General features: G+C 44.5%; 1 protein-coding gene across 1 annotated transcript in view; it reads right to left on the reverse strand.

Moving 5' to 3' along the window:
• Positions 1 to 24264, reverse strand: part of GPR149 (G protein-coupled receptor 149) — a 115122-nt gene extending 90858 nt beyond the window's left edge. The window contains exons 1-2 of the mRNA XM_056564996.1: positions 22902 to 24264; positions 6767 to 6959 (exon numbers count right to left, since the gene is read on the reverse strand). Coding sequence (XP_056420971.1) covers positions 6767 to 6959; positions 22902 to 23834 — 1126 coding nt within the window. The 5' untranslated portion in view covers positions 23835 to 24264. The remainder of the gene's footprint in view (positions 1 to 6766; positions 6960 to 22901) is intronic.
• Between the last annotated feature and the right edge of the window lie 3636 nt (positions 24265 to 27900).

The following is a 27900-nucleotide window of genomic DNA, read 5'->3' on the forward strand; positions in this document are numbered from 1 at the left end:
CAGAATGGTTTACTTAGTATAGAAGTTTTGAAACCAACCTGATTTGTTTCTATGAAGAGGTGAGTAAAGTCTAGATAGGTGGGTGGCTGTGGGCATAGTATATTCTGGCTGTCTTTTTTAACACTGTCACTCATAGACTTCTAAGGAGTAAATAAAGGTCGGTAGATTTAAAGGGGTTATCCATGAATAGAAAAACAGTTCATTTCTTCAAAAAACAAACAAACAAAAACAAAAACAAAAAAAAAACCTTTAAGCTGACTCAAGGACCATACCAAGAGACTGGTAAATGATTCCTGCTCTGAATGGTCCCCAGGTATTTGTGGTGTCCCACAAGGTTCAGTACTGGGTCTACGTTTATTCAACTTAATTAATTAATATTTTATCATTTATTTTTATAATTTTCTAAGTATGGGAGTACCAATATTTTTTTTATGTGAGGCATTGGAGAGTCAATAAGTCTGATCTATTTTTTCCCCCAATAGCAGACAATAAAGGGGTACTCCGGTCGAAAACTTTTTTTTTTTTAATCAATTGGTGCCAGAAAGCTAAACAGATTTGTAAATTGCTTCTATTAAAAAAAAAAAATGCCAGTACTTATTAGCTGCTGAATACTACAGAGGAAATTATTTTCTTTTTGGAACACAGAGCTCTCTGCTGACATCACGAGCATAGTGCTCTCTGCTGACATCTCTGTCCATTTTAGGAACTGTCCAGAGTAGGAAAATGGACAGAAAATGTCAGCAGAGAGCACTGTGGTCTGATGTCAGCAGAGAGCACTGTGTTCCAAAAAGAAAAGAATTTCCTCTGTAGTATTCAGCAGCTAATAAGCACTGTAAGGATTAAGATTTTTTAATAGCATAATTTACAAATCTGTTTAACTTTCTGGAACCAGTTGATTTAAAAAAAAATTAATAAAAAAAAAAAGGTTTCCACTGGAGTACCTTTAAGGGGTATTTGGGATACCTGTATAGATATTAGATTGTTAGCTGATTCATACATGTATCTACATATGTAAGGTTAGCTACGGTCATATCTGTTCTGAAAAAAGCAAGCAGGGTGACCAGCAATAGACCACAGACAGGGCAGTCATCCAGTGGCAGAATTGCCTAGGTATTTAACATAACTAAGAAAAAGCTGATTCAGGGGCCAACTCATGACTGTATTTTTAAACTTTGCTTCTAAATGAACTTTAGGCTGTGAATTAAATCATTATAAATGTCTTATATAGTAAATTTCTAGTTACATAGCTGCTCATGTATTTTTTGGACGTTGGCTTGTATTCCGAAAGCACAAATAACAAATTCACCATGTTCTGAGAAGAAATAACATTTTTACATTGTTGTGATGCATCGACTGATAAATCCATCTTACCCTCCTCCTGTTCAATTTTCATTCTCAGACATGATGATGTGATGTCTAGTACAGATTTAAACACACAGAACATTATTACTGTGAAGCTACAGATGTAGCAAAGTGAGCAGTCAGAGTCATAGAACGTTAACTAGTCTAACCGATAACTCTGTTATCTGTAGACTTGCATAAGAGGTAAAGATGCAGCAGAGTTAAAGGCAATTTGTCAGCTCTATGTCATGGTCAGAGCTCAAGTGTCAAGGATATAGTGCCAAACCACAGCATGCACACCCCTTCCGTTTCCCACCCTTCCTTGCCTGGCTTCCAACACTGAACCCTGTAAATTAATTAGTCAAGGTAGGGAGGAGTAGGGGAGGGAGGAAGCTTGTCTGCTGTGGTTTGAGCATAATATAGAGCTGACAAATTCACACGTCATAGCTCATTAGCTAGATGTGTTAAATGGACACTGTCAGAATCAAAAATGTTTTATATATACATATATATATATATATATATATATATATATATATACACACACTTCACAAAAAATGATATCTTCTTTTTATAGAAATCTTTGCTTATAAAAAAGGCCTCTAGGGGTCCCCATACCATCCATAACATAATCCTTCCTGGCTGTAGAATCATCTTTGTCTCAGCTGAAGCACAGGCTGGGACAAAGACCAGTAAGTGATGGAAAGACTAGCACTTCTCTGGGTTCACTCCTGTCCTATCAGACTGCAGATTTTTGTAAATCTGATGGTTTTGTAAACCTAATCGAGGACATGCCTACTTTTCTTAAACCATAATGCAAACTGTATGGTTTTCATTTTGATTTTCTGGCACATGTTAGACACAACACAGACAATTCACCAAAATTGTGTCTCACAACTAGAGAAAAAAAGTGTAGGTTTAACAATATTAAATGCCCATCTATGTATGTGTGTATGTACAGTATATATATGTACATTTTATCACAGCTTCCAAATGCCTGAAGATATTTTGATTACACTTAATACAGCACATACTGCACATTTTATGCTGTGTGAACATGGCCTTAGGCTTAGAATATCCTGCTGAATGCCCCATAGGCAAATGCAGAAAATAGAGAGCGGGATATGAAAATGGAATATGAGAACTGGATATGAGGACGGGATGGAAGGATGAGATATAAGGACAGGATAGGAGAATGAGAAAGGAGGATGGAATATGAGGTCTAGATATGAGGATGAGCTATGAGGTCAGGATAAGAGGACAGGATATGAGGAGGGCATATGAGAACGGGATATTGGATCAGGATATGAGAACGGGATATGGGATCAGGATATGAGAACAGGATATGGGATCAGGATATGGGATCAGGATATGAGGATGGACATAAGGACTAGAATGTTGTTGTTAGTTTTCCTCTCCCACAGGGTTTAGGGAGGAAGACAGTGCAATGCTGGGTAATTAGATAGTCTGGACCCATATGTTAGACGTCAGACACCCGTTATGATGCTACGTGTGTCATCACTATACTAATCATTTTACATCAATCATTGTACATGAACATCTATATGCCACCCTGCTACCTGTCTGTTGTTATGCACATTTCTAGTTGTTATCATTTCCTTGATCTTTCTACATGTCTGTCATCATTTTACATGTCTATCTTCATTCTACATTCGACTGGCATAGGAACAAGTCAAGTGGTAATACCCTGTACAACCTGAGGACAGAAGTGGCACTGTTTCTGGAAGAAAACAGCTATTTTTTCTAATGTTGTACAGGCCTTATGTACATTGTGGGATTATCACTCTGCCATCTATCCATAATATGAAAGCTTGTAACCCCATATCCGTTCACATTGTAACTCAGTGTGCTTAGTTTTATATGGAGTCACACCAAGGTTTTTGTTTCACAGATCATGTAAGAAGCTGAGAGGAAATTATTGAGGAATATTATTTAATATGCTGGAAGCGTTCTCCACTACAAGTACCTCATGGGGGCACTGTAGAGCAGGACACAGGCAGCAAAACATGTCATTTTCATCTTTTTCACAGCGAGCATGGCCCAGTGCCTTCCTACCTGATTCTCTCATGCATGTTGTTTTATTTTTTTTTTTACTTAATGACTAGAGATATTTTTTTACTTGCTAAAATATTCAATTGCATAGTATTCTGCCAAATCGTATCCTCTTTCATATTTAATAAGCCTATTGAAAAATGCCTATTGTGAATTATAATGCATTTGATAAAGCAAACATCAGTTTAGCAGATTTTTATTCTTCCTGATTTCAGTGGGTGTTGTGCTCTTTTCTTGAACTTTGTAGTAGTTTTTAATAACTGCGGGGGATACTTTTACTAGTGTTATAATGTTGAGTGTCTGGTATTGTGAGGTGTACTCAAGAATACTGTTCTGGAGTGTTTCTTTTCTGAGGCTTATGTGTCACGCTATACATCCTATGCTTGTGAAAATGCTCTTATATTCCCAGAATCAGCAAATAAGAAGCAGCAAGCACAGTCAAGTAATAGGCAGATATAAGAGAGCACAAGCTTTTTTTTTCATTTGCAATGCTTTTACGATTTATTCATAATACATCAGGTTACATACACAAGACGCGTTTCGGCATCCCACCGGGATGCCAAAACGTGTCTTGCATATGTAAACTGATTTATTTTAAATATATCTTACATACACAAGACGCGTTTTGGTGTCACGCATGGGCAGGGAACAGCGAAGCCCTAACTCACCCACAGCCACTGTCCCTAACTATTGCCTATCTTCCCTAAATGACGGATAGACAACCAAGATGACAAACCCTCCCTGCTATGTGAAGGGCAGCGTTATCAAAATAATAAAATACAATAAGAGATGGAGTCAGGGAACATCTGGAGGCACACAAACTAACAGAGATACACTAAGACACACACACATGGTCAAATGAATGTCAGTCTAGCCGAGGTCAGTACCAGGAGATAGCGGAGTACAGGAACGCAGAGCAAGAGAAGAGTTAAAGGAAAATCCAAAGTTCAATAAACAAGCAGGTATCCAGTAAGCAGGAGGTGTCAGCTAAGGTATAACCTATCACAGACGCTGGACTGATAACTCCTCCTAGCTTATATAGGAAGGTAATCAGGGATACACCTTCCTGATAGGGAACAGAGCTGAGAACCACACCCAGATGACACAGGTAAGCTCCCAGCAGCTCCAGCCCAACTGGAGTAATGTAACACTTTGTGTATGGCCAGAGTTACGGGATGCTGAAACGTGTTTTACCTGTGAAACCTAATTTATTATGAATGGATCCTAATTGCATTGCAAAAGAAAAAGCTTGTGCCGGGATTTTTATTTCATATTGGACTTATTTGATCCGCGTACGCAGCACCGCCCTACACCGACATAATGCAATTAACTGAGACTGATACCTCAGAGGGAACACAAAGTTAGAGAAAGAAGTCATAAGAAGGACTGAGATCAATCAGAAGGACCTTGTTGCCATGGCTTCTTTTCATTTACATTACCTTCGTAACTTGTTTCCATAATTATTTATGCTGCCTTGGTTAAAATACATACAGAATCAATAAAAGGAAAACTTATAAAGGTTCTGTATAGTAGTGTTTTCCAAAGAGTCCCTTCTGCTGTCCATGCATTCTGAGAGTTGTAGTTTTGCAACTGCTGGAGGCGCACTCTTTGGAAAACATTACTGTAGAGTTTTCCTGCTAATGTAGAGTGGCTGTTGCACAAAACTGCGACTTTTATGAGTCCCACATCATAAATTCGTGTGTGAACTGTACAGCTAGGAAACCACGGCCAAACCATGCCCCCAAAATGCTCACTGGACTTTAAAGGATTTGAAAAACGGGGACAAAAAAACAGCACTACACCTATCCTCAGGTTGTGTGTGGTATTACAGCCCAGTTCCATTACGGACCCCATAATAGTAAATGGAATTGTTGCCCGTTGTGCCCTGTCCGCATAACAGACTTTAAAGGCAAAAAAATAAAATAATGCAGGATACTTTTTATTATCTGTATCACTGCATTCCAAGAGTCTTCTTTTTTTTTTATTGACATCACTGTGTGATGTGTGAAGTCAGTTTTTTTTGTCACATTTTGTCTTACATATCATATAACAAATCATTTGATTAATATACATTTTATCAATGTGAAACAAAAGACACACAATTAACTTTTTTTCCCCCCTGAACACTTTAAATTAGATTTTAATTATATTGTGTAGGTTGTAATAAATAAAAGGATATACTGTACAGTTTTTTTTTTCTGTTCATCTTATTAAACTTTATTTACATATTGGGGGAGATTTATCAGAACCTGTGCAGAGGAAAAGTTGACCAGTTGCCCATAGCAACCAATCAGATGGTTTCTTTTATTTCTCAGAGGCCTTTTTAAAAATGAAAGAAGCGATCTGATTGGTTGCTAAGGGCAACTGGTCAGCTTTTCAACTGCACAGGTTTTGTTAACTCTCCCATATTATGTTTTACTTTTGACTATTATATGACATTAGTATACACGTGTGTTTCAATATATTCCATTGTGTGCATTTTGTTATGACACTGAAAGGGGTACTAAGGATAGGGGATAAAATGTCTCGGGGTGGAGTACCCCTTGAAGGCTACTGTCCTGGACTAGTGATTATGGGCTGACACTGGGGAGAAGGAGTTTTTTTTCCTCTGATCCTGGAATATTGCCTTGGTGGAGGGGGGGCGGTTCCTGTGGATTACAGCTCCACCCCTGAGGATTATAAATATATCCTGCTGACCTGTATGATCTGCTGCTTAGAGGGAAAAGTGTAGTTCATCACAGAACCTGTGCAGAGGAAAAGTTGACCAGTTGCCCATAGCAACCAATTGGATTGCTCCTTTTATTTTTTACAGGCCTGTTCAAAAATGAAAGAAACAAGCTGTTTGGTTGCTATGGGAAACTGGTCAATTTTTCCTCTGCACAAGTTTTGATATATTTCCCCAGTGGAAAGCACTGGCGGCAGAGCATACATGTCATCAGCATATATTCATGGCTGTCAGGGCATGCTAGGCGTTGTAGTTTTGCAATAGCTGGAGAAACACTGGTTGCGAACAATGCTCTAGAGACAAAAATGGAAAGCAATGTAGTAAAAGCATTGTAGTCATTATGCTGTCAGGCCATTAAACCCACTCATGGGCTTGAACTCCCATTCATAATACGGATGCAAACACATATTTATACTATACACTATAAACACTATTAACTATTATTAATTAGCAACCTGGGTAAATGCAGTTTTATACTACAATTCAAGACACATTTGGTAGTTACAGCCAGCTGATACATTCAAGGCCATTTTCTGTTTAGAACAATCATTCTACATAGAAATCCACAGATGGTCAATTGTTTTGATGAACACATCCATATATTATTTTTATGCTATATCCACCCACCTTGGCAATCTTCGGGTGACATGTAGTACCCATTCTTTTTGCAGTTGATGATGCAGCCACATGGGAGATGACTCCAATACTCAGACAGAACAAATATCGAAGTGGTGGTGGCAGCTAACAAAGTCAGAAGGAAACTTAATGTCTCAAAAGAAATGTTCTGGAAGCCAACAATGTGCTGAACAGCCATCTGGATCTGAAAAGAAGAGATTGGATATGGTCACCGTCCGCTACACAATTTAATAAGTAAAAAAAATGCATTCAATGGTAATAGGGTTTCCTGTTCTTTAAAGGGGTATTCCAGGAAATTTTTTTTTTATTTGACTATGCTACAGGGGCTGTAAAGTTAGTGTAGTTCATAATATAGTGTCGAGACCTGACTCAATAGTCAGCTGATGACAGGGAGCCTGTCTGCCTCAGTGGGTGGAGCAATCACTTGGTGGGAGAGAGATCAATCTGCAACTAATGCAACAGCTGTAGGCACCCTGATTGAAAACCACAGGTTTTTTGTTTCAATGGCTGATGTGTGGGAGGGAGGAAAATGGAATTGTGGGATTTATAGTCAAAAAAAGAAAAGTCAAACAGGAAATACAAGTTCACAGAAAGCTAGCCACAGTATTATGGTAATCTCACAACATAGCCATTTAGCCCGAAGACAAGTGCAGATCACACGCACAGATCCTTCCTAAGCATGTCCATTACTGTCTGCCAGGTATGTACTAAAATCACCTTATGGTGGATAACCTCTATTCATGACCTATTGTCACGTATACAGAAATCACAAATGAAAGACAAGGAATTGTTTTGGTGGCCCTTTGTAAACTGTAGGAGAACACTGTTGCAGAGGTTCCAGTCCTCTATGGACTCCTCTAAAGGGGTACTCCACCCCTAGACATCTTATCCCATTTCCAATGGATAGGGAATAAGATGTCTGATCACAGGGGTCCCGCTGATGGGGACCCCCGTGATCTCAACTGCGGCAGGCCAGACATCCGTGCCGGATGACTGGCCATGTGGGGCAGAGGCTAGTGATGCCACGGTTACGCCCCACTCATGACATCACGGCCAAGCCCCCTCAATGCGAGTCTATTGGATGGGGCGTGATGGCTGCGACATCACGAGTGTGACGTGGCCGTGACATCATGAGCCTCCGGCGCTGCACCCAATGGAGTACCCCTGTGTGGAGTACCCCTTTCCGGGTGGAGTACCCCTTTAAGCTGAAGTTTTGGAGAGGTTATAATAGCGTATTATGGCCTCAACACCTGACTTGCTCATAGGCTTACCAAAGTTAAAGCAGTCATCTGAAACTGGTTATAAAGGAGTTTCTCCAGACCAGTGGCAGGCAAGGGCAAAAAAAAACATTAAAAAAAACATACTTACCCCTCCATTCACTCCTAGTCCATTGCAGCTGCTGCTTAAGAAGTGCCCGATAACAAACCCCACACCCTCAGCATGGGCAGCTCCATCCAATCACTGGTTCCAGCGATCATGTGCAAGAACAAGTGTTTGTGACTGCTGAGGCCAGGGATTGGCAGGCTGTACAGGTACGTCAATCCGACACTTCCACAGGACCGTCCAGAGTGGCAGCTAGAGTGAAAGCGAGCAGAGGGATTTTTTTTCTACCCTTGCCTTCCACTGTGTCATTTTCTTAAAGGGGCCAGAAAGATCTTTATAAGGGCTCCTTCAAAAAATATTAAGAAGGCAAAATTTTTTTACATTTTTAATGATGTGTTTTTAAAATATTTTGGTGACATTTCTATTTAGTGAATTTTTGTACTTGCCTTTTTTCATGGAGTCTGTCAAGACTTTTAGAGAAGTGATGGGAAAGTTTCCCAAAAAATACTATGGTGCATTTAAAAAACACAAACAGCAGAGGGAGGTACTCATGGAATCCTTGTTCTGGTTTAGAAATAATCATCACCAAAATGTTCAATGTATTTTTAGAGATCTGCTTTACTGCAAGCCCCATGGACAAAGTCAACAATAGACATGACCTTTTCCCCTGTTCCATTCACATAAATTAAGCATTTTCTGTGACACTTTCAAAGATCATTCTACATGGAGTCCGGCCTTGATCTCCAGCTATTATGAATGAAGTATTATATATATTATATCCATATACTGGTGTCACTTTTTTGCTGTAATGCTATACAGATCTCTTTATCACAGCCTCCACCTTATAACCACAGACAAAACAGAAAGTCTCAGCTTAGTTTTTGGCCTAGTGACTAGGGATGAGCGAATTGAATCTGATGAATCCGAATTCAGTACGAATTTCAGGAAAAATTCCATTTGCAACGAATGTGAATATCGCTGTGATTTGATTGCGCAAATCGCTTCATTAAACTTCATTTAGTGCAGTCTAGGCTCCAGGGCATCTAAAATGGCGGATCCACATGTGAGGACATGGGGCAAGGAATCTTGGGAAGACGGGAACAAGGGTAGGCGAGATGACCCTGAATCACATGGAGCATGCAGCCTATCAGCAGCTAGTCACCCCTGGGATGTCACAGCCCTATATAATTGTCAGCCATATTGCGGCCAGTCACTTCAGCCTTTCATTGCAGAGAGATAGATAGGGACAGAAAGCGCTGTGTGTTGCACAGAAAACGTTTTTTTCCAGCAGCGATTCACCTCCTAGTCAAGTCAGCATTCTGTTGCACAGAAAGAGGGATAGAGAGCAGTGTGTGTTTCACAGAAAAGCATTCTTACTGCAGCGATTCACCTCCCAGTCACTACAGCATTCTATTACAGAGAGGGGCAGAGAGCAGTGCGTTGAACAGAACAGCAGCGATTCAGCTCAAGCACAAATCCTGCCTAGAGGCACTGATAGGGAAGGGAGGGAGATTGAGAGAGAAAGTGCAATTTTGGGTGTAGTAAGCAGCGACTGTCTGCTGCAGCACTGGTGTGTACTGCTGGTGTTGTGCACAAATACTTTTTTAAGCGTACTGTAGCACATTTTTCTCCCCTCATAAGGGCATACCACATACGTACAACTAAGTGATGTACTATTTTGTTCCTGATAAAGTCTCAAAGGCCTAGATACTGTGAAAGGCCAGGAAAAAGTACACACCTGCTGGTGTTGTAGAAAAATACTGTTTTAAGCGTAGTGGATCGTATTGTACTCCCCTCATATACGCACTAATTATTTCAGGCAGAGAAGTGCCAAGACGTGCACAGAGGAGTGGCAGAGGTCTAAATTCATCAGGCAGAGATTGCAGACTAGGGGCGAGTGGCAGCAGGAGTTGAAGCGAGAGACCTGAACTCCCGGTGTCAGCTAGCGGTCGTGTCTTGACCAGCAACTCATCTGCCGTTATTAATTGGTTAACTCGGTCATCCACTTCATCCCAAGTGACATCTGACACCCCCAGTCAACAGTCAGTGGGTTGTATAAAAATTATTTGTTTAAATTATATTAATTATTTTTGAAAAATCACTGCCGCAGAGCGTTTGGATGTGGCAGCAGGGTTGGGAGACCCTATGGCGCCACAATTGAAGAGATTAAAGAGATTTTTTTCATTTTATTTTTTAATTAATATAATTTTAATTTATTTTAATTTTTTTTAATCCTTTTTTGAGGACCCATTGAAGGAACTGTGGTTATTCCAGCTCCAAATAGTGGAAGTGATAAGATTTTTAATTAGAAGAAAATTACAAATCTGGATAAAACTGTTTTGAAACCAACTGGTGGCAAATAATTATCACCGACCTAGGGGCCACTAAGAAGTAAAGTGGTCCTATAGTTACACACTGATGGAAGTCATAAGTATATTAGCAAAGAGTATCACCGAGACAGATCCTCATGATCAAACAAAATGTTTAAAGCATAACCTTTAATGTACTAATATAAAATTGCAAAAAGTCTTATTTCAATAAAAGTACGAGTGCTAAACCAAAAATAATTTGCTTGGGAGCCCAGAGGTGTGTCATCCCAATCCTCAATTTATAGAGATAGATAACAAGGCCTCTTTCAAATAGATAGAATAGCTAGGAGATGGTGGGGGTATTCCTAAACTGCAGAATTGCGTAGGTTGTTGTCACGATGCCGGCTGGCAGGTAGTGGACCCTCTGTGCCAGAGAGGGATTGGCGTGGACCGTGCTAGTGGACCGGTTCTAAGCCACTACTGGTTTTCACCAGAGCCCGCCGCAAAGCGGGATGGTCTTGCTGCGGCGGTAGTGACCAGGTCGTATCCACTAGCAACGGCTCACCTCTCTGGCTGCTGAAGATAGGCGCGGTACAAGGGAGTAGGCAGAAGCAAGGTCGGACGTAGCAGAAGGTCGGGGCAGGCAGCAAGGATCGTAGTCAGGGGCAACGGCAGAAGGTCTGGAAACACTGGCAAGGGACACACAAGGAACGCTTTCACTGGCACTAAGGCAACAAGATCCGGCAAGGGAGTGCAAGGGAAGTGAGGTAATATAGGGAGTGCACAGGTGATAACTCTAATTGGAACCACTGCGCCAATCAGCGGCGCAGTGGCCCTTTAAATCGCAGAGACCCGGCGCGCGCGCGCCCTAGGGAGCGGGGCCGCGCGCGCCGGGACAGAACAGACGGGGAGCGAGTCAGGTAGGAGAGCCGGGGTGCGCATCGCGAGCGGGCGCTACCCGCATCGCGAATCGCATCCCGGCTAGCAGCAGGATCGCAGCGCCCCGGGTCAGAGGACGTGACCGGGGCGCTGCAGCGGAGGAGGTGAAGCGAGCGCTCCGGGGAGGAGCGGGAACCCGGAGCGCTCGGCGTAACAGTACCCCCCCCCTTGGGTCTCCCCCTCTTCTTGGAGCCTGAGAACCTGAGGAGCAGACTTTTGTCAAGGATGTTGTCCTCAGGTTCCCAGGATCTCTCTTCAGGACCACAACCCTCCCAGTCTACTAAAAAAAAATTTTTTTTCCTCTGACCTTTTTGGCAGCCAAAATCTCCTTGACCGAGAAGACGTCCGAGGAGCCGGAAACAGGAGTGGGAGGAACAGATTTGGGAGAAAAACGGTTGAGGATGAGTGGTTTGAGAAGAGAGACGTGAAAGGCATTAGGGATACGAAGAGAAGGAGGAAGAAGAAGTTTATAAGAGACAGGATTAATTTGACACAGAATTTTGAAAGGACCAAGATAGCGTGGTCCCAACTTGTAGCTAGGGACACGGAAGCGGACATATTTAGCGGAGAGCCATACCTTGTCTCCAGGGGAAAAAACGGGGGGAGCTCTTCTTTTCTTATCCGCGAACCTCTTCATGCGTGAAGAAGCCTGTAAGAGAGAATTTTGGGTCTCTCTCCATATAATGGAAAGGTCACGAGAAATTTCATCCACAGCGGGCAGACCAGAGGGCAAGGGGGTAGGGAGGGGGGGAAGAGGGTGACGGCCGTACACCACGAAAAATGGGGATTTGGAGGAAGATTCAGAGACCCTGAAGTTATACGAGAATTCGGCCCATGGAAGGAGATCTGCCCAGTCATCCTGGCGGGAGGAAACAAAATGTCGCAAATAATCACCCAGGATCTGGTTAATTCTTTCTACTTGTCCATTGGACTGGGGATGATATGCAGAGGAAAAATTTAATTTAATCTTGAGTTGTTTACAGAGAGCTCTCCAGAATTTAGACACGAATTGGACCCCTCTATCCGAGACAATCTGCGTAGGCAACCCGTGAAGACGAAAAATGTGTACAAAAAATTGTTTAGCCAACTGAGGCGCAGAAGGAAGACCAGGAAGAGGAATGAAATGTGCCATTTTGGAGAATCGATCAACGACCACCCAAATAACGGTGTTGCCACGGGAAGGGGGTAAATCAGTAATAAAATCCATACCAATCAGAGACCAAGGCTGTTCGGGGACAGGCAGAGGATGAAGAAAACCAGCGGGCTTCTGGCGAGGAGTCTTATCCCGGGCACAGATAGTGCAGGCTCGCACAAAGTCCCCAACATCCGTCTCCAGAGTTGGCCACCAATAGAAGCGGGAGATGAGTTGCACAGATTTCTTGATGCCCGCATGACCTGCGAGATGGGAGGAGTGACCCCATTTGAGGATTCCGAGGCGTTGGCGTGGAGAAACAAAGGTCTTTCCTGGAGGAGTCTGTCTGATGGAGGCAGGAGAAGTGGAGATCAGGCAGTCAGGTGGAATGATGTGTTGCGGAGGGAGATCAACTTCTGAGGCATCCGAGGAACGAGAGAGAGCATCGGCTCTAATGTTCTTATCGGCAGGACGAAAGTGAATCTCAAAATTAAATCGGGCAAAGAACAGAGACCACCGGGCCTGGCGAGGATTCAGCCGTTGGGCCGACTGGAGGTAGGAGAGGTTCTTGTGGTCGGTGTAGATAATAACAGGAAATCTTGATCCCTCCAGCAGATGCCTCCATTCCTCAAGTGCTAATTTAATGGCTAGAAGTTCTCGATCCCCGATGGAGTAGTTCCTCTCCGCTGGAGAGAAGGTCCTAGAGAAAAAACCACAAGTGACAGCATGCCCGGAAGGATTTTTTTGTAGAAGAACAGCTCCAGCTCCTACTGAGGAGGCATCAACCTCCAATAGGAAGGGTTTGGAAGGGTCAGGTCTGGAGAGCACGGGAGCCGAAGAAAAGGCAGACTTGAGTTGTTTAAAGGAGTCTTCTGCTTGAGGAGGCCAGGACTTGGGATCAGCATTTTTCTTGGTTAAAGCCACGATAGGAGCCACAATGGTAGAAAAATGTGGAATAAATTGCCTGTAATAATTGGCGAACCCCAAAAAGCGTTGGATAGCACGGAGTCCGGAGGGGCGTGGCCAATTTAAGACGGCAGAGAGTTTGTCTGGATCCATCTGTAGTCCCTGGCCAGAGACCAAATATCCTAGAAAAGGAAGAGATTGGCATTCAAACAGACATTTCTCAATTTTGGCATAGAGTTGGTTGTCACGAAGTCTCTGAAGAACCATACGGACATGCCGGCGGTGTTCCTCTAGATTGGCAGAAAAAATTAGGATATCGTCCAGATATACCACAACACAGGAGTATAATAGATCACGAAAAATTTCATTGACAAAGTCTTGGAAGACGGCAGGGGCATTGCACAGTCCAAAGGGCATGACCAGATACTCAAAGTGTCCATCTCTGGTGTTAAATGCCGTTTTCCACTCGTCCCCCTCTCTGATGCGGATGAGGTTATAGGCGCCTCTTAAGTCCAATTTAGTGAAGATGTGGGCACCTTGGAGGCGATCAAAGAGTTCAGAGATGAGGGGTAAGGGGTAGCGGTTCTTAACCGTGATTTTATTAAGACCGCGGTAGTCAATGCAAGGACGTAGGGAGCCATCTTTTTTGGAGACAAAGAAAAATCCGGCTCCGGCAGGAGAGGAGGATTTACGGATAAAGCCCCTTTTTAGATTCTCCTGGACGTATTCGGACATGGCAAGAGTCTCTGGGGCAGAGAGAGGATAAATTCTGCCCCGGGGTGGAGTAGTACCCGGGAGGAGGTCGATAGGGCAATCATAAGGCCTGTGAGGAGGTAGAGTCTCAGCTTGTTTTTTGCAGAAAACATCCGCGAAGTCCATATAGGCCTTGGGGAGACCGGTTACTGGAGGAACCACAGAGTTACGGCAAGGGTTACTGGGAACCGGTTTTAGACAGTTCTTGGAACAAGAGGACCCCCAACTCTTGATCTCCCCAGTGGACCAATCCAGGGTTGGGGAATGAAGTTGAAGCCAGGGAAGTCCAAGGAGAATCTCCGAGGTGCAATTGGGGAGGACCAAAAGTTCAATCCTCTCATGATGAGATCCGATGCTCATAAGAAGGGGCTCCGTGCGGAAACGTATGGTACAGTCCAATCTTTCATTATTTACACAATTGATGTAGAGGGGTCTGGCGAGACTGGTCACTGGGATGTTGAACCTGTTGACGAGAGAGGCCAAAATAAAATTTCCTGCAGAACCAGAGTCCAAGAAGGCCACTGTAGAGAAGGAGAAGGCAGAAGCAGACATCCGCACAGGCACAGTAAGACGTGGAGAAGCAGAGTAGACATCAAGGACTGTCTCACCTTTGTGCGGAGTCAGCGTACGTCTTTCCAGGCGGGGAGGACGGATAGGACAATCCCTCAGGAAGTGTTCGGTACTAGCACAGTACAGGCAGAGGTTCTCCATACGGCGTCGTGTCCTCTCTTGAGGTGTCAGGCGAGACCGGTCGACCTGCATAGCCTCCACGGCGGGAGGCACAGGAACAGATTGCAGGGGACCAGAGGAGAGAGGAGCCGAGGAGACGAAACGCCTCGTGCGAACAGAGTCCATATCTTGGCGGAGTTCCTGACGCCTTTCAGAAAAACGCATGTCAATGCGAGTGGCTAGGTGAATAAGTTCATGTAGATTAGCAGGAATTTCTCGTGCGGCCAGAACATCTTTAATGTTGCTGGATAGGCCTTTTTTGAAGGTCGCGCAGAGGGCCTCATTATTCCAGGACAATTCTGAAGCAAGTGTACGGAATTGTACGGCATACTCGCCAACGGAAGAATTACCCTGGACCAGGTTCAACAGGGCAGTCTCAGCAGAAGAGGCTCGGGCAGGTTCCTCAAAGACACTTCGGATTTCCGAGAAGAAGGAGTGTACTGAGGCAGTGACGGGGTCATTGCGGTCCCAGAGCGGTGTGGCCCATGACAGGGCTTTTCCGGACAGAAGACTGACTACGAAAGCCACCTTAGACCTTTCAGTGGGAAACAGGTCCGACATCATCTCCAGATGCAGGGAACATTGGGAAAGGAAGCCACGGCAAAACTTAGAGTCCCCATCAAACTTATCCGGCAAGGATAAGCGTATCCCAGGAGCGGCCACTCGCTGCGGAGGAGGTGCAGGAGCTGGCGGAGGAGATGACTGCTGAAGCTGTGGTAGCAACTGTTGTAGCATAACGGTCAGTTGAGACAGCTGTTGGCCTTGTTGCGCAATCTGTTGTGACTGCTGGGCGACCACCGTGGTGAGGTCAGCGACAAGTGGCAGAGGAACTTCAGCGGGATCCATGGCCGGATCTACTGTCACGATGCCGGCTGGCAGGTAGTGGACCCTCTGTGCCAGAGAGGGATTGGCGTGGACCGTGCTAGTGGACCGGTTCTAAGCCACTACTGGTTTTCACCAGAGCCCGCCGCAAAGCGGGATGGTCTTGCTGCGGCGGTAGTGACCAGGTCGTATCCACTAGCAACGGCTCACCTCTCTGGCTGCTGAAGATAGGCGCGGTACAAGGGAGTAGGCAGAAGCAAGGTCGGACGTAGCAGAAGGTCGGGGCAGGCAGCAAGGATCGTAGTCAGGGGCAACGGCAGAAGGTCTGGAAACACTGGCAAGGGACACACAAGGAACGCTTTCACTGGCACTAAGGCAACAAGATCCGGCAAGGGAGTGCAAGGGAAGTGAGGTAATATAGGGAGTGCACAGGTGATAACTCTAATTGGAACCACTGCGCCAATCAGCGGCGCAGTGGCCCTTTAAATCGCAGAGACCCGGCGCGCGCGCGCCCTAGGGAGCGGGGCCGCGCGCGCCGGGACAGAACAGACGGGGAGCGAGTCAGGTAGGAGAGCCGGGGTGCGCATCGCGAGCGGGCGCTACCCGCATCGCGAATCGCATCCCGGCTAGCAGCAGGATCGCAGCGCCCCGGGTCAGAGGACGTGACCGGGGCGCTGCAGCGGAGGAGGTGAAGCGAGCGCTCCGGGGAGGAGCGGGAACCCGGAGCGCTCGGCGTAACAGTTGTTATATAGTAAGGAGGCAATCAGTGTGATTGAGGGGTATGTGCCCACTAAGATAAGAATACCCATTTTCCCTGCCTTTTGAGGGACCCACCTCCTTAACAGGGTGGCCTCAACCACAGTGATGTTCCCTATACTCACTAAGTGAGGGAGTAAACAACAAAATACACAAGATAATACAGGGGGATTGAATAACACCCTGGGGCTTCAAGAAATATTGGCCAAAATTGTGCAAAAAAACCACAAACAAACCAAAGCAAATTCCCAAATCCAACGCGTTTCACCTGTCATATTATTAGAGGATCATCAGGGAAAAACAATGACCTAAAACTAGGATAAGTGTGGTGCACTGGTAGTTTCCAGAGTACACACTTAGACAGCAGCATAAAGTATATAAGATGCTATATCAATAAATAGTAAAAGTCCTCTTGTATTAAATATCTCAAATGGGGGATATCAAATATTGAAAAGATAGAGAGAGCCAATGCTGGCTTAGCAATACATATGTGGATAAAGATGAACCATGCCGAATGGCAATAATAATTCAAAATCAAGATAACAAACATGCACAATGTATCATAATGGTCATAGCTCAATTCCACAATGCATAAAAGTGATAGAAGGTGTAATAACTAATATATCCAGCAATGGGTTAAGGGATGTTTTTGATCTGTATGCATAAACGTAGTCCAACACAATGTCAAGACCCAAACAGGTAGCTGCCACAAAAAACACAGATAGTCTCAATACATATAAATGGCATAATGGCCAGCAATTTTTGGTGGCAAAACATTAATCTCAGAGTTGCCCTCACTCAGGTTTATGGAACGGACTGTTGCAGAAATTTCTACAACTTAAACTGTCCCCCTTTTAAATCCACCTGTTACACTATGCGCTCCGGCCTCACACGCTGGCCGTAAGTGCATGGTCCCCTTACCTTCTGCTGCCGACGGGGCTCGGACTCGCATCGCGGGACATGCCCGCATGCGAGCCCCAGTCCGTCACTCTCTGGGTGTTTCTCCTGCCTCTGCCTCCACCTTTCTGCTCCGGCATGCGTGTCCCCGTCCCTTAGGGCGTGCGCGCACCGGAGCTTTAAGATTTAAAGAGCCAGTACGCTCATTAGTGTAACCACCTGTGGCTTGTTTATAAATTCCTCCACCCTCCTAAGTTCTCTGCCAGATCTTTGTTGCCTTGTACCCTAGAGAAAGTGTTCCTTTGTATTGCCTTGCCGTCTACCAGATCTCCTGCTCTTGTGACTTGACCTTGCTCCTCTGCTGCCTGCCTACTGAACTCCTGCTACTTCCTGACTACGCTACTGTGCCGCCTGCCCTGACCTATTACTATCCAGACTACGAGTTGCTTCATCCCTCCTGTGCCTTGCATCTCCTCAGCCGCCTGTGTGGTCGAGCCGTGCCATCCTGCTTTGCGGCGGGCTCTGGTGAACACCAGCGGCACCTTAGACTCCGCTCCCTCGTACGGTCCGTGTCATCTGCCACCCAGGTCTAGCGGATCCACATACACCGGAGTCCTGTCTTCAGAAACGTGAGTGTTACACCACCCTTGATGACCTTGTCACATATAATGCTACCTCTTTTTTGAAAGCACTTTTATCACAGATTTTAGTGTTTTTTGAAGTTTTTATTTTTTGCACTTGCATGTTCTGTAATCAGGGCTGTAGCTCCGATGAGGCGAGTGAGGCAAGGGGGTGCAAGGGTGGTCCAGCATACATTACACTGAGGCATTGATTCCCAACCAGGGTGCCAGAACACTCTGGTGGGAAATATGGCGCTAACATTTTTAGATTTTTCTGCCCAGGCCTGCGCACCTGTGAGTCACAGGCGTGCAGGCCAGGTGGGAGGGAAGTCTGTGTACAGTGCCGGGACGGGTGATGTGGCAGCTCCAATCCTCATGTATCCTCCCTCTCCTGTGGAGCAGCTCTGGACTCTGGATTCTCCCTGGTCCCTCAGCAGAATGATGTGGATGGAGGGAAGGAGCAAGGGCAGCACTGACAGAGGCCTACTAAGCTTCAGGTAGTGCACCCCACCCTTCTTTCACTCCTTTGCACCTATTTGTCTGTTCTCCCCTCTATCACTGTGTGGGGTAAGGCTGGTTAAGAGCCTTGTAGTTTGCAGAGTTAGCTACAGCTCTGTCTGTCATGCACATCATGTAACAATGTTTAGCACTTATCTGCTCGCTGTTATAAGAGCCATGTAGTTTGCAGACTTGGAAGTTTCATCATTTATGAAAAGTGACTTGTAAATTTAATTAATAATCATAATTTATTGTGCGTTGTGGGAATGATGGTGGCATTATGTTTGGAGGAGGCTAGTGTCATTTGTAGGGAAAAGGGGAGGACAATGCTGGAAAAGTGCAGAGCCAAATACTTATATGTTTGTGTTGCAGGTTCTGTCCAAGAGTTTTGACTGGAACGGATTATCATGATGTCCTGTGCCAGATGTGGAAGAAAAGAAGAGAATGACTCTGATCAGTGAATATGTCATTTGGGAGTCGCTGCATAAAACCGTACTGTAATCTACATAAGAAACATATTTAAAAAATTATTCGGTAAGGGTGTCCCGCAAATTTTTTTCCCCAAGGGGTGCCTCAAGCCAAAATGGGGGGGGGGGGGGGGGGGGAGGGGATACAATTTTCTGTTCTCGCCTCAGGAGCAAAAAGAGCTAGCTACAGCTCTGTCTGTAATGCACATCATGTAACAATGTTTAGCACTTATCGGATCGCTTGGAGTTTGCAGACTTTGTTTAAAGACTTTTTACAATTTATGAATTCAATAAAATTAAAATAAATAATTTTGATCCATAAAAGCCAGGTATGAAGTCGAGAATTGAAGGTAACTCTTGTCACTACATTCTCATGGCTTGAAGGACATTTCCAAAAGAATCTGCATGTCATACGGAATAACAGTATTATTTCACTAACCCAGCACACACACTATGTGTGTTACAGCAAGGCAAAGTGTTCTACACCCCTACTGAGGCTCTCTGTAGGCCAGAAATAGACATTTTTAAATAGCAATTCACCACAAATAAATTCGGACCAAACTAATTTTTTTCTGAAAATTCGGCGAATCGGCAGAATCAAATATATCAAAATTCGCTCATCTCTACTAGTGACCAAAGCGAAAATTGCAAGATTTTAGAATTCTTTTAAAATATAGATGGAGAACTAGAAAAAACATCAATAAAAAATCTTAAAAACATGTTAAAATTAAACAACAGGTAATTTACTGATAACAGATTCCCTTTAAGGGTGGAATGTCCTTGCAGAATTCCGCCGGCATATTCCGCATGGACATTCCACTGCTGCAGAGTGCCATTGATTTTGTGGTGGCCCAGTACGGGAGTTGATACTCCATACCCTTGCTGCTCTGTCAGGCAGCCTCGGTGCAGTGTCCCCTGGGCCCCTCCTGCATCTGTTCTACTCTAATTGTATATTATCCCCTTTGTTATGTATATAAGAATGTTGTATCTTTAAGAAAGGTTAACATGTGATCACCAGTTGTCATGTGATTATTACCCATTAGGTATCAGTGACCAGGTGACTTAAGGGTGACCAATGGGACACACCAGAGTCTCCCCCATAAAAACCCTGGGAGGAGTCTCTTCTCTCTCTTAGTTCCTGAGTCTTTGCTGAGGTGCAGTCGAGCCTAAGAGTGTGTCTGGAGTCATAGTTAAAGTCTGCAGCCACAAGTCTACAAGTAAGCTAAAGTCACAGCTCAGTCTGTCTCCCGTCAAGTGAGTCACTGTCATCTATTGTCAAGTCAACGTGAAATGCACTAATACCCCGCGTCTGAGGGTGTGCGCCCTCGCTCCCCGCGTGTCAGTGACTTTTTATCCTGTCATCCACTGCTGGTGTTAAATAAAAGGATTTGATTCTTGCATCGAACTGGGTGAGTGCGACTTCTCTTCTCTTGCTTAACTAAGGATATTCGCTCCTTTTTTCATAGTCTGCACCACCTAGAGATACATACCTACTTGTAGTCACTGTATCATTGGCCCATTCTCTATGCATCTAAGGGCATTGCGGTTGTTGTAGTGCCGGTGCACCTGCGCTTTTCCTTCAATTGCCATAGTGACCTGCACTAAATTGTCCAAAACCACTGCCAGTTCCAACAAGCCCTTGAGGTCTCTGAAGTCACTGGTCACCTCCGTGGGCCCGGCTTCACTGTATAGACTGTAACATCTGTCACTCAGTAAAGCTACCATTGTCCGTAACTTGGCGTCAGAGTCATTATTGCCCCCTGCGCCTAGCCCAGGATCCAGCGGTATACCTTCGAGTGGTATTGAGGATAAACCACGCCCTGGCATCACGAATATAAGGGGTTAATGCCATCTGCCCCTAGAGTAATTCCATCTGCCCTGCATCTCACACCCTCTACCACAACTTCATTGGGATTCTGCTGCACTGTGCATATGGTGGAATTTCCTGATTCCTCCGTCCGCAGAGAATTAACATGTCTATTATTTCTGTGGATTTTGCTCAGAAATGTATTGCCATCAATGAGATGGGGCATTTCAAGCTGTCCTTGCATCCACCGGAGCTTTCAAATGTCCAGAATTCTGCACATTTTACTACCCTGTGCACATACCTTAAGGGCTCGTTCACACAGACTGATCCGCAGCGTATTTTACGCTGCCGTTCCGCCAACGATGGACTCTACAGTGTTGCCTCCATTAGTGTCTGCTCATAGCGGCAGTCCGCTGCTACGAGCAGACACTCTGTGATGTGTGAGTCGTGGTCGCTCCCCCTGCTCCCCGAGCTGGGCTGAGAGCAGCCACGATGTGAGCGAGAATACTGCGCAAGCGCGCTGCGACTCGCACATCGCAGCATGTCTACTCGTTAGCGGTAGATTGCTGCTACGAGCAGGCACAGATGGAGGCAACACTGTAGGGTCCTTCGTTGGCAGATCCGCAGTGTAAAATACGCTGCGGTTCTGTCCTTGTGAACGAGGCCTGAGACTGTGTTCACACAGCAGAATATTTATGCAGAATGTCGAGGAAAAATTGCGGAAATGTCGCCGCATGAACACAGCCTATGGGTGCATAACCACTACGTGAAGCAGGAAAAAACTATAGGAGGACAAGAATAGGAAACATTTTTTACAGTTTATTGTACACAGATCCAAAATTTGCCTCAGGGCTCATAGGATTCTAGTTTTGCCCCTGCCAACATACATTGCATGTAGTTAATTTTATAATTCACCTTGCTGCCATGTTTTTTGGCCAATACAAAATTCACACAAAATGGCATTTTTCAGAATTATGCTATATGTAAAATGGCGGAATTCCAATGGATTTCTTCTTCACTGTTCACATGGTGAAATTTCAAATGGTGGAAATCCAGATTTCGCCATCGGCAAAAAAGAATTTTGCTCGGAAATGCATTGCCGTCTTTGAGATGGCGCATTTCCGAGCGGCCCTAGCGCCCGCCGGGTTATTAAAACCTGTAGAATGTCCAAATGTGTTTTCCGTGTGGACATTCCCCACATTTTACGTAGTGTGAACACGGCCGAAAAGGGACACAATCTGAAAGAAAAAATGAGTGGCTTCTGCAAGAACATTCCACAAATATATTTAAACTTAGTAGAGGTCCTGCTTTTTAAAACACCATTCCAAAAATGCATACTGGTGTTTGGCATGCTGAGGATTCTTTAACGTAAAAAAAAAAAAAAAAAAGTTGCATGCAGTATATAAGTTTTACCCCAAGCTGAACATGAAAATGATGGTGTCCAGATCTTTGACATTTACCATGATATTCTATATATTTTCAGACGTATGAACTATTGATTTGATAGTCTCCTAATCAGTGTTTCCCAATCAGGGTGCCTCCAGCTGTTGCAAAACTACAACTCCCGGCATGCCCGGACAGCCTTTGGCTGGAAGTTCCATGCTGGAAGTTGTAGTTTTGCAACAGCTGGAGGCTCCCTGGTAGGGAAACACTACTCCTAATGGTTAAATGCATATTTTTATGTATGTTACTATTCACAAGCTTGTCCGCATCATCCTAGGTGCTCTAAGTCAGAGACAGTCTGCTGCTGTTTTATTAACCTTTTCCTGACAAAAACATCTGTTCACATTAATATGTATTGCTGCAGCAGTGGCTGACGGAGTGGTACTTAATAAAACATATCTTTTTCCTCGCTTCTCTGCCAGATCAATGCCTTGGTGACATGTCAAGGCTGCAAACACACAAAAGCAATAAAGGGCTTTTACTTTCAACGAGTGTATTAGAGTAGCATGCCACAAGTGTTTAACCTGTTCCTGGCCGTAGCTGTCCACAACACTATTAGGTTCATCACTCCTACTCTCCGTTCCATTCCCTAATAGCAAATCTCGAAACGCCTGTCACAGCGTCAGATATAAGATGTGCACAGAAAATCATTAAACTGTCCGTTACATGACACATTACTTTTTATTGACAGCATATGGCAATATAAAAGAAGAGCATGCTATTACCATGATTGGAAGCCAGAGCGTGACTTTAGCCAAGGCAAGGATGAGGGAAAAGCGTTTCTGAGCAAAGAGCACGGTCACACTCCTGCCTCCTCTGGTGCCGCCTGTGTAGTGCCTGTCGTCACCCAGACTCCTCTTGTACATTGCCTCTGAGCTCACGCTATTCTCATTGAAATTCTTCAAGGTTTTTCCAGCAGGATTATCAGGAGACATAGACGAGGCGTTGCTGCCCAAAGGTGTATTCGGGGTTAAATAACCTTTAGCAATATCTCTATAATTGAAATATAGTAGCTGTTCCTTGTTGTCCGAGCAAAGCAACTGGTGAGTTAGAGGGACGGAGAAGACTGTCAGGACGCAAAAACAGAACGAATACAAAGCAAATAAAAACAGCACATAAGAACTGGTGCAGTCTATAAGGCATCCCCAAGACGTGGCACTGAAAGCACCCCAACCACAAAAAGGAAGTGCACTTATTATCAAACTCACGAGCCATGTGCTGACAATTGCCCATGATATCTTAGGAGGCATTTTGGTGGTTTCATAGTTCGCTGTTCTTGTGGCTGTACAGAAGTTGTAGCAAATTATTATAGATGCCTTTAAATTGCTTGATACTCCCTGGAAAAGGTAGAGGAAAGCTGCGGCGGTACACAGTGGCGGAGAAAGCAAGCTGTTAGTCCATTGTTTTACCATGAACATAGACGCAGGTGCTACACACAGTAAGTCATCCACACACAAGGAAGCCACTAACATAGACAAGGCAGACCTGTTCTTTATCCTGACCAAGGACACCAGAGAATAGAGGCTGCTCACCAACACGATCAACGTCAGCGTTAGTGTAAGACAAAAAAGAAAGATATTACTAGTAGATGCGGACTTTGGTGTCTCTGCATCTAACCTGGTGTTATTTGCGTACAGAAGAGTTGTTGGAACCGACATTTCTTTTGTTGTATATTCTCCTAATATATGATAGGATTTACTGGAAGTGAGTCCTCCATACTGCTGAACGGTTCCTTAAATTTCCTTCTTAAGTCAGAAAAATTATAATTTTCAAAACTTTGTTCTTCTTCCAGTAAGAAAAGTTCCACCGAAGCTGCAGACTACATCCTCAAGTAGAGCGTTCGGGAGCCAAACTCTTGTGATATGCACTGGGCGGCATATAAATGTTGGCAGCAAAGTTCAGGATCTTCGTAGTAAGAACGGAATAAGGAGGCAGCGTCTCCATCTGTTACTCAAACATCCTGCACAAGGTGTAAGGTTGTACACAGAGCTGTGGAGAGAGACGAGGACCGGATATAATCAAAGCATGTTTGCTCTGCGAGGACGGTAGTAGAGTGAGATGTTCTTTGAATCTGTGTGTTCAGAGCTGCAGGAGGGTGGAGTCTGACTCTCCAGCTCTCAATAGGAAGAGAAATAAAAGCACGAGTATGATGTATATAATCTCTCAGCTGCTTTGTAGAACTGTTCATCCCTAAATGAACGCGTTATGTCACTGAATCCTTTGTATTCCGAGTCACTAAGTCCACAACATGGTGCAGTTTATGATTAATAAACTTGTTTTATTTCATTTTGAAAACAAATTATGTTTTAGTTAGCTTTATTTTATTTCCGACATGCTAAAACAATTTCTGGTGTATTTATTAAACCAAAACTGTCCTTATACTAGAAATACATTTTGCAGAACCTTCTGTGCAGCACAGTAACTCTTGCTTGGCACCATCTGCTTACAAGATCCATATCTATGGGGGAGGGGTTGCTTACTGTATCTTTCATTGATTATTGCAGTAATCAACAGGTCTTTATTGCAACATGTCCTCTAATATATAGAACAGTTTTATAATCTCTGTGGGCTATGGGGGAAGGGTTCATTTTACGTAACTTTATTTTTCTAGGGTTTCAGCCAGGGTAGCGTCTTATAGTACAGCCATCTCCAAGTAGGAGTTAAGAAGGAAGAGTTTTCTGTTGCACTGATGCTTCTTCTGGAATGAACATCTAATGTCTTCTAAAGGTTCTGATGGTTTATTTATTGTTTCTGGAAGAAGGTTCTGAGGTACTAACATCTAATTGGTGGGTTGGTCATTTTTTGTTTGCAGATTGTTTACAGAAGTACAGGGAGAAGATACCTGTCTGGCTACCTACCTTCCTAAGTATGGGGGTGGGAGAGAGGATACCTGTCTACCTATCTGCCTACCTAACAAGCTACCTGCCTATCTACCTGTTTGGCTACCTAGTTACCTAGCTACCTGCCTTCCTATCTTCTTGCCTGACTATCTACCTAGCTAGTTACCTAGCTACCTACCTGTCTGTCTTCCTACCTAGCTAGCTAACAACCTACTTACCTACCTGGCTGCCCACCTAGCTAGCTGCCTAGTTATTTAGCTCCCTACCCTGTCTGTCTACCTACCTTTCTACCTATGGGGGTGAGGGAGAGGATACCTGTCTACCTACCTAGCTACCTGCCCACCTACCTGTTTGGCTACCTAGTTACCTAGCTACCTGCCTGCCTATCTTCTTGCCTGACTATCTACCTACCTACATGCCTACCTTGTTACCTAGCTACCTACCTGTCTGTTTTCCTACCTACCTAAATATCTACCTACCGGGCTGGCTACCTATCTAGCTAGCCAGCTACCTAGTCACTTCCAAAGAGGCTGCACACCTATAGAAAAGATGCCCGAGTGTCTCCTGTCTCCAGTCCTGGCCAGGACCCTCAGCAATAGCAAAATCCAAAAAGACAGTGGCACTCCAATAAAGGGAAAAATGGTGATGTTTATTGCATTCAAACGTGAGGCTACCTAGTTATATAGCTACCTATCTACCTATCTGGCTATCTACCTAGATAACAACCTACTTAGCTAGTTACTTACCTATTTGGCTACCTATCTAGCTAATAACCTGCAAAGCTACCTACCTACCTATCTACCTGGCTATCTGCTTGGCTTCCAGGCTACTTATCTAGCTATCTACCTGGCTACCAACCTAGCTAGCAGCCTATCTACCTGGCTACCTACCTACCAGCTTCCGGAGTGACACAGAACTTCTCTGGCAGGCCATGTGTTGAAATTTTGTCATTGTGCGACCTGCAGCATAAGTCTAACCTCCTGTATGTACATTACATACACTATTTGCATACTGTATGTACAGAAGTAGGAGACTACTATTTAAACAGTGGTCTTCTGCTTCTGTGCTAGGGCTACTGCAGGGGGTACTGACTGTAACCTACTGACAGCAGTCCTGCATACTAGTGGCACTAGCCTGGATATAAGATAAGGAGACATAGTGTTGAGAATGAAAACATACAGGTTCATTTGGCATTTGCTCACAGATAGGCCTGTAGATTCTGCATGCTTGAAGGTTGCCAAAGCTGAATCTCTCAATCGGCAATAAATATGGCAACCAGGCAGGCCAAGGATGTGTTGCAATCTGAGACCTTCCTCATAATAATAATAATAATTATACTAATAATAATATTCCTGCAAAACCCTTTCTGTGGGGGTGGGAAAGCATTATCATGATGAATAGGGCATAGGGAATAACAATTTAAGTACTGGAGTTCCCTAATAAGCATAGTCAAATCCCAAACAGACCCTGGATTTGTTACTAAAGATGATACTGCTCAGTCAGTAGCAGTCCACGTCCCTCATTCATGACACCATTGCAAATGAAGTTGACGGTGGCTGGCTTTCAAAGAGAAGAAGTGAAATGCCTGCTGTAACACCAAATATCCTTCTGCTAAGCACTTGGAAATGGCAGGCAGTTTGTCAAAATGACCGTCCTGCTTTTCTCAGTCCAATGTTATGCCCATGCTCAATATCTGTCAACTGGGTAAAATGTCTTTCAGTGTGTCATAGAGGCAGAGCCACCACAGAGGTTGGGCCTAGGGGCGGAAGGCAGAGGCCAGAGTGGGGGCTGGCTGACGTCACATTTAAAAAAATGTTTTTAATTAGTTACTGGGGTCAGGCCCGCCCCAGCCCTGTGGCCCAGATTGGCCACTGGAGGCTGGCATATTAGGTAGCGCCGACAGGAGGGAGCCACGATGCAGTCAGTGATATAGCACTGGCTGTGGGTAAGAGACGTGTCCCTACCTCTCCCTACCCAGCGCCCGCAATAGACGAGAAGCAGCCGGCATCCCTAATTACTAATTAGGTACTTACGTATATATGGCATTGTATGTATTTCTGTGTATGGAGGCTGTGTACGTGTGTGTATGGGGGCTGTGTATGTGTGTTAATAGGGGCTGTGTATGTGTGTGTATATATATATATGGGGGTGTGTATATGGGTGCTGTGTATGGAGGGCTGTGTATGTGTATATACAGGAGCTGTGTATGTGTTGTAAAGGGTTTCACTCTGGGATCGTCCTTTGCCGTAGCCAAAGGACACGTTTTTCCACAATAAACCGGCAAACAGAGAGTCCTTTCTGCAATTCTGGCTCCTCGCCAGGTTTATTAAACGGGGTGCAGGATAAAGAAAATAAACAAAACATAAAAATAACTCCTAGGCCATCTAGCCACTCACTACACATGTAGCATGCCCTGACTAATAACTGATGGGCTTTTCCCTGCCAGTTTAAACACAATAAGTCCTGCAGCCTTATAAGACACAGTTCACATTTGAACATAAAGTCCCATTTGTACAGCCACCTGCTATATGTTACAGGAGCCGTGTCTCTCACTCTGAGAGTCCACACTTGTGTCCTCAGCAGCCCTTGCTGTGCCCGCCTGGCACTGGACACGGTGTCTCCCCCCTCTAACAGCCACCTCTGTCTAGGGGAGAGCCCAGACTATTCTGTTTCTCTTGCTTTTAAAGGACCCTTCCCCTTTCTGCTGCCTCATTGATTAGTCCATAGGTGGAGATTTCTACAGGATCAGTGTGGAAAATGCACCCTTTCCTTGCCACACTGTCACATATCCCCCCCTCTGCTCAGACCACCGGGGATGAGCACTTGTCTTCAAAAGATAGTACACACACGACCATGCATCTGTTCTTCTCTTTGGTCGAGTTAG

This window comes from Hyla sarda, chromosome 3 (assembly GCF_029499605.1).
Source record: "Hyla sarda isolate aHylSar1 chromosome 3, aHylSar1.hap1, whole genome shotgun sequence".
Taxonomy (NCBI): domain Eukaryota; kingdom Metazoa; phylum Chordata; class Amphibia; order Anura; family Hylidae; genus Hyla; species Hyla sarda.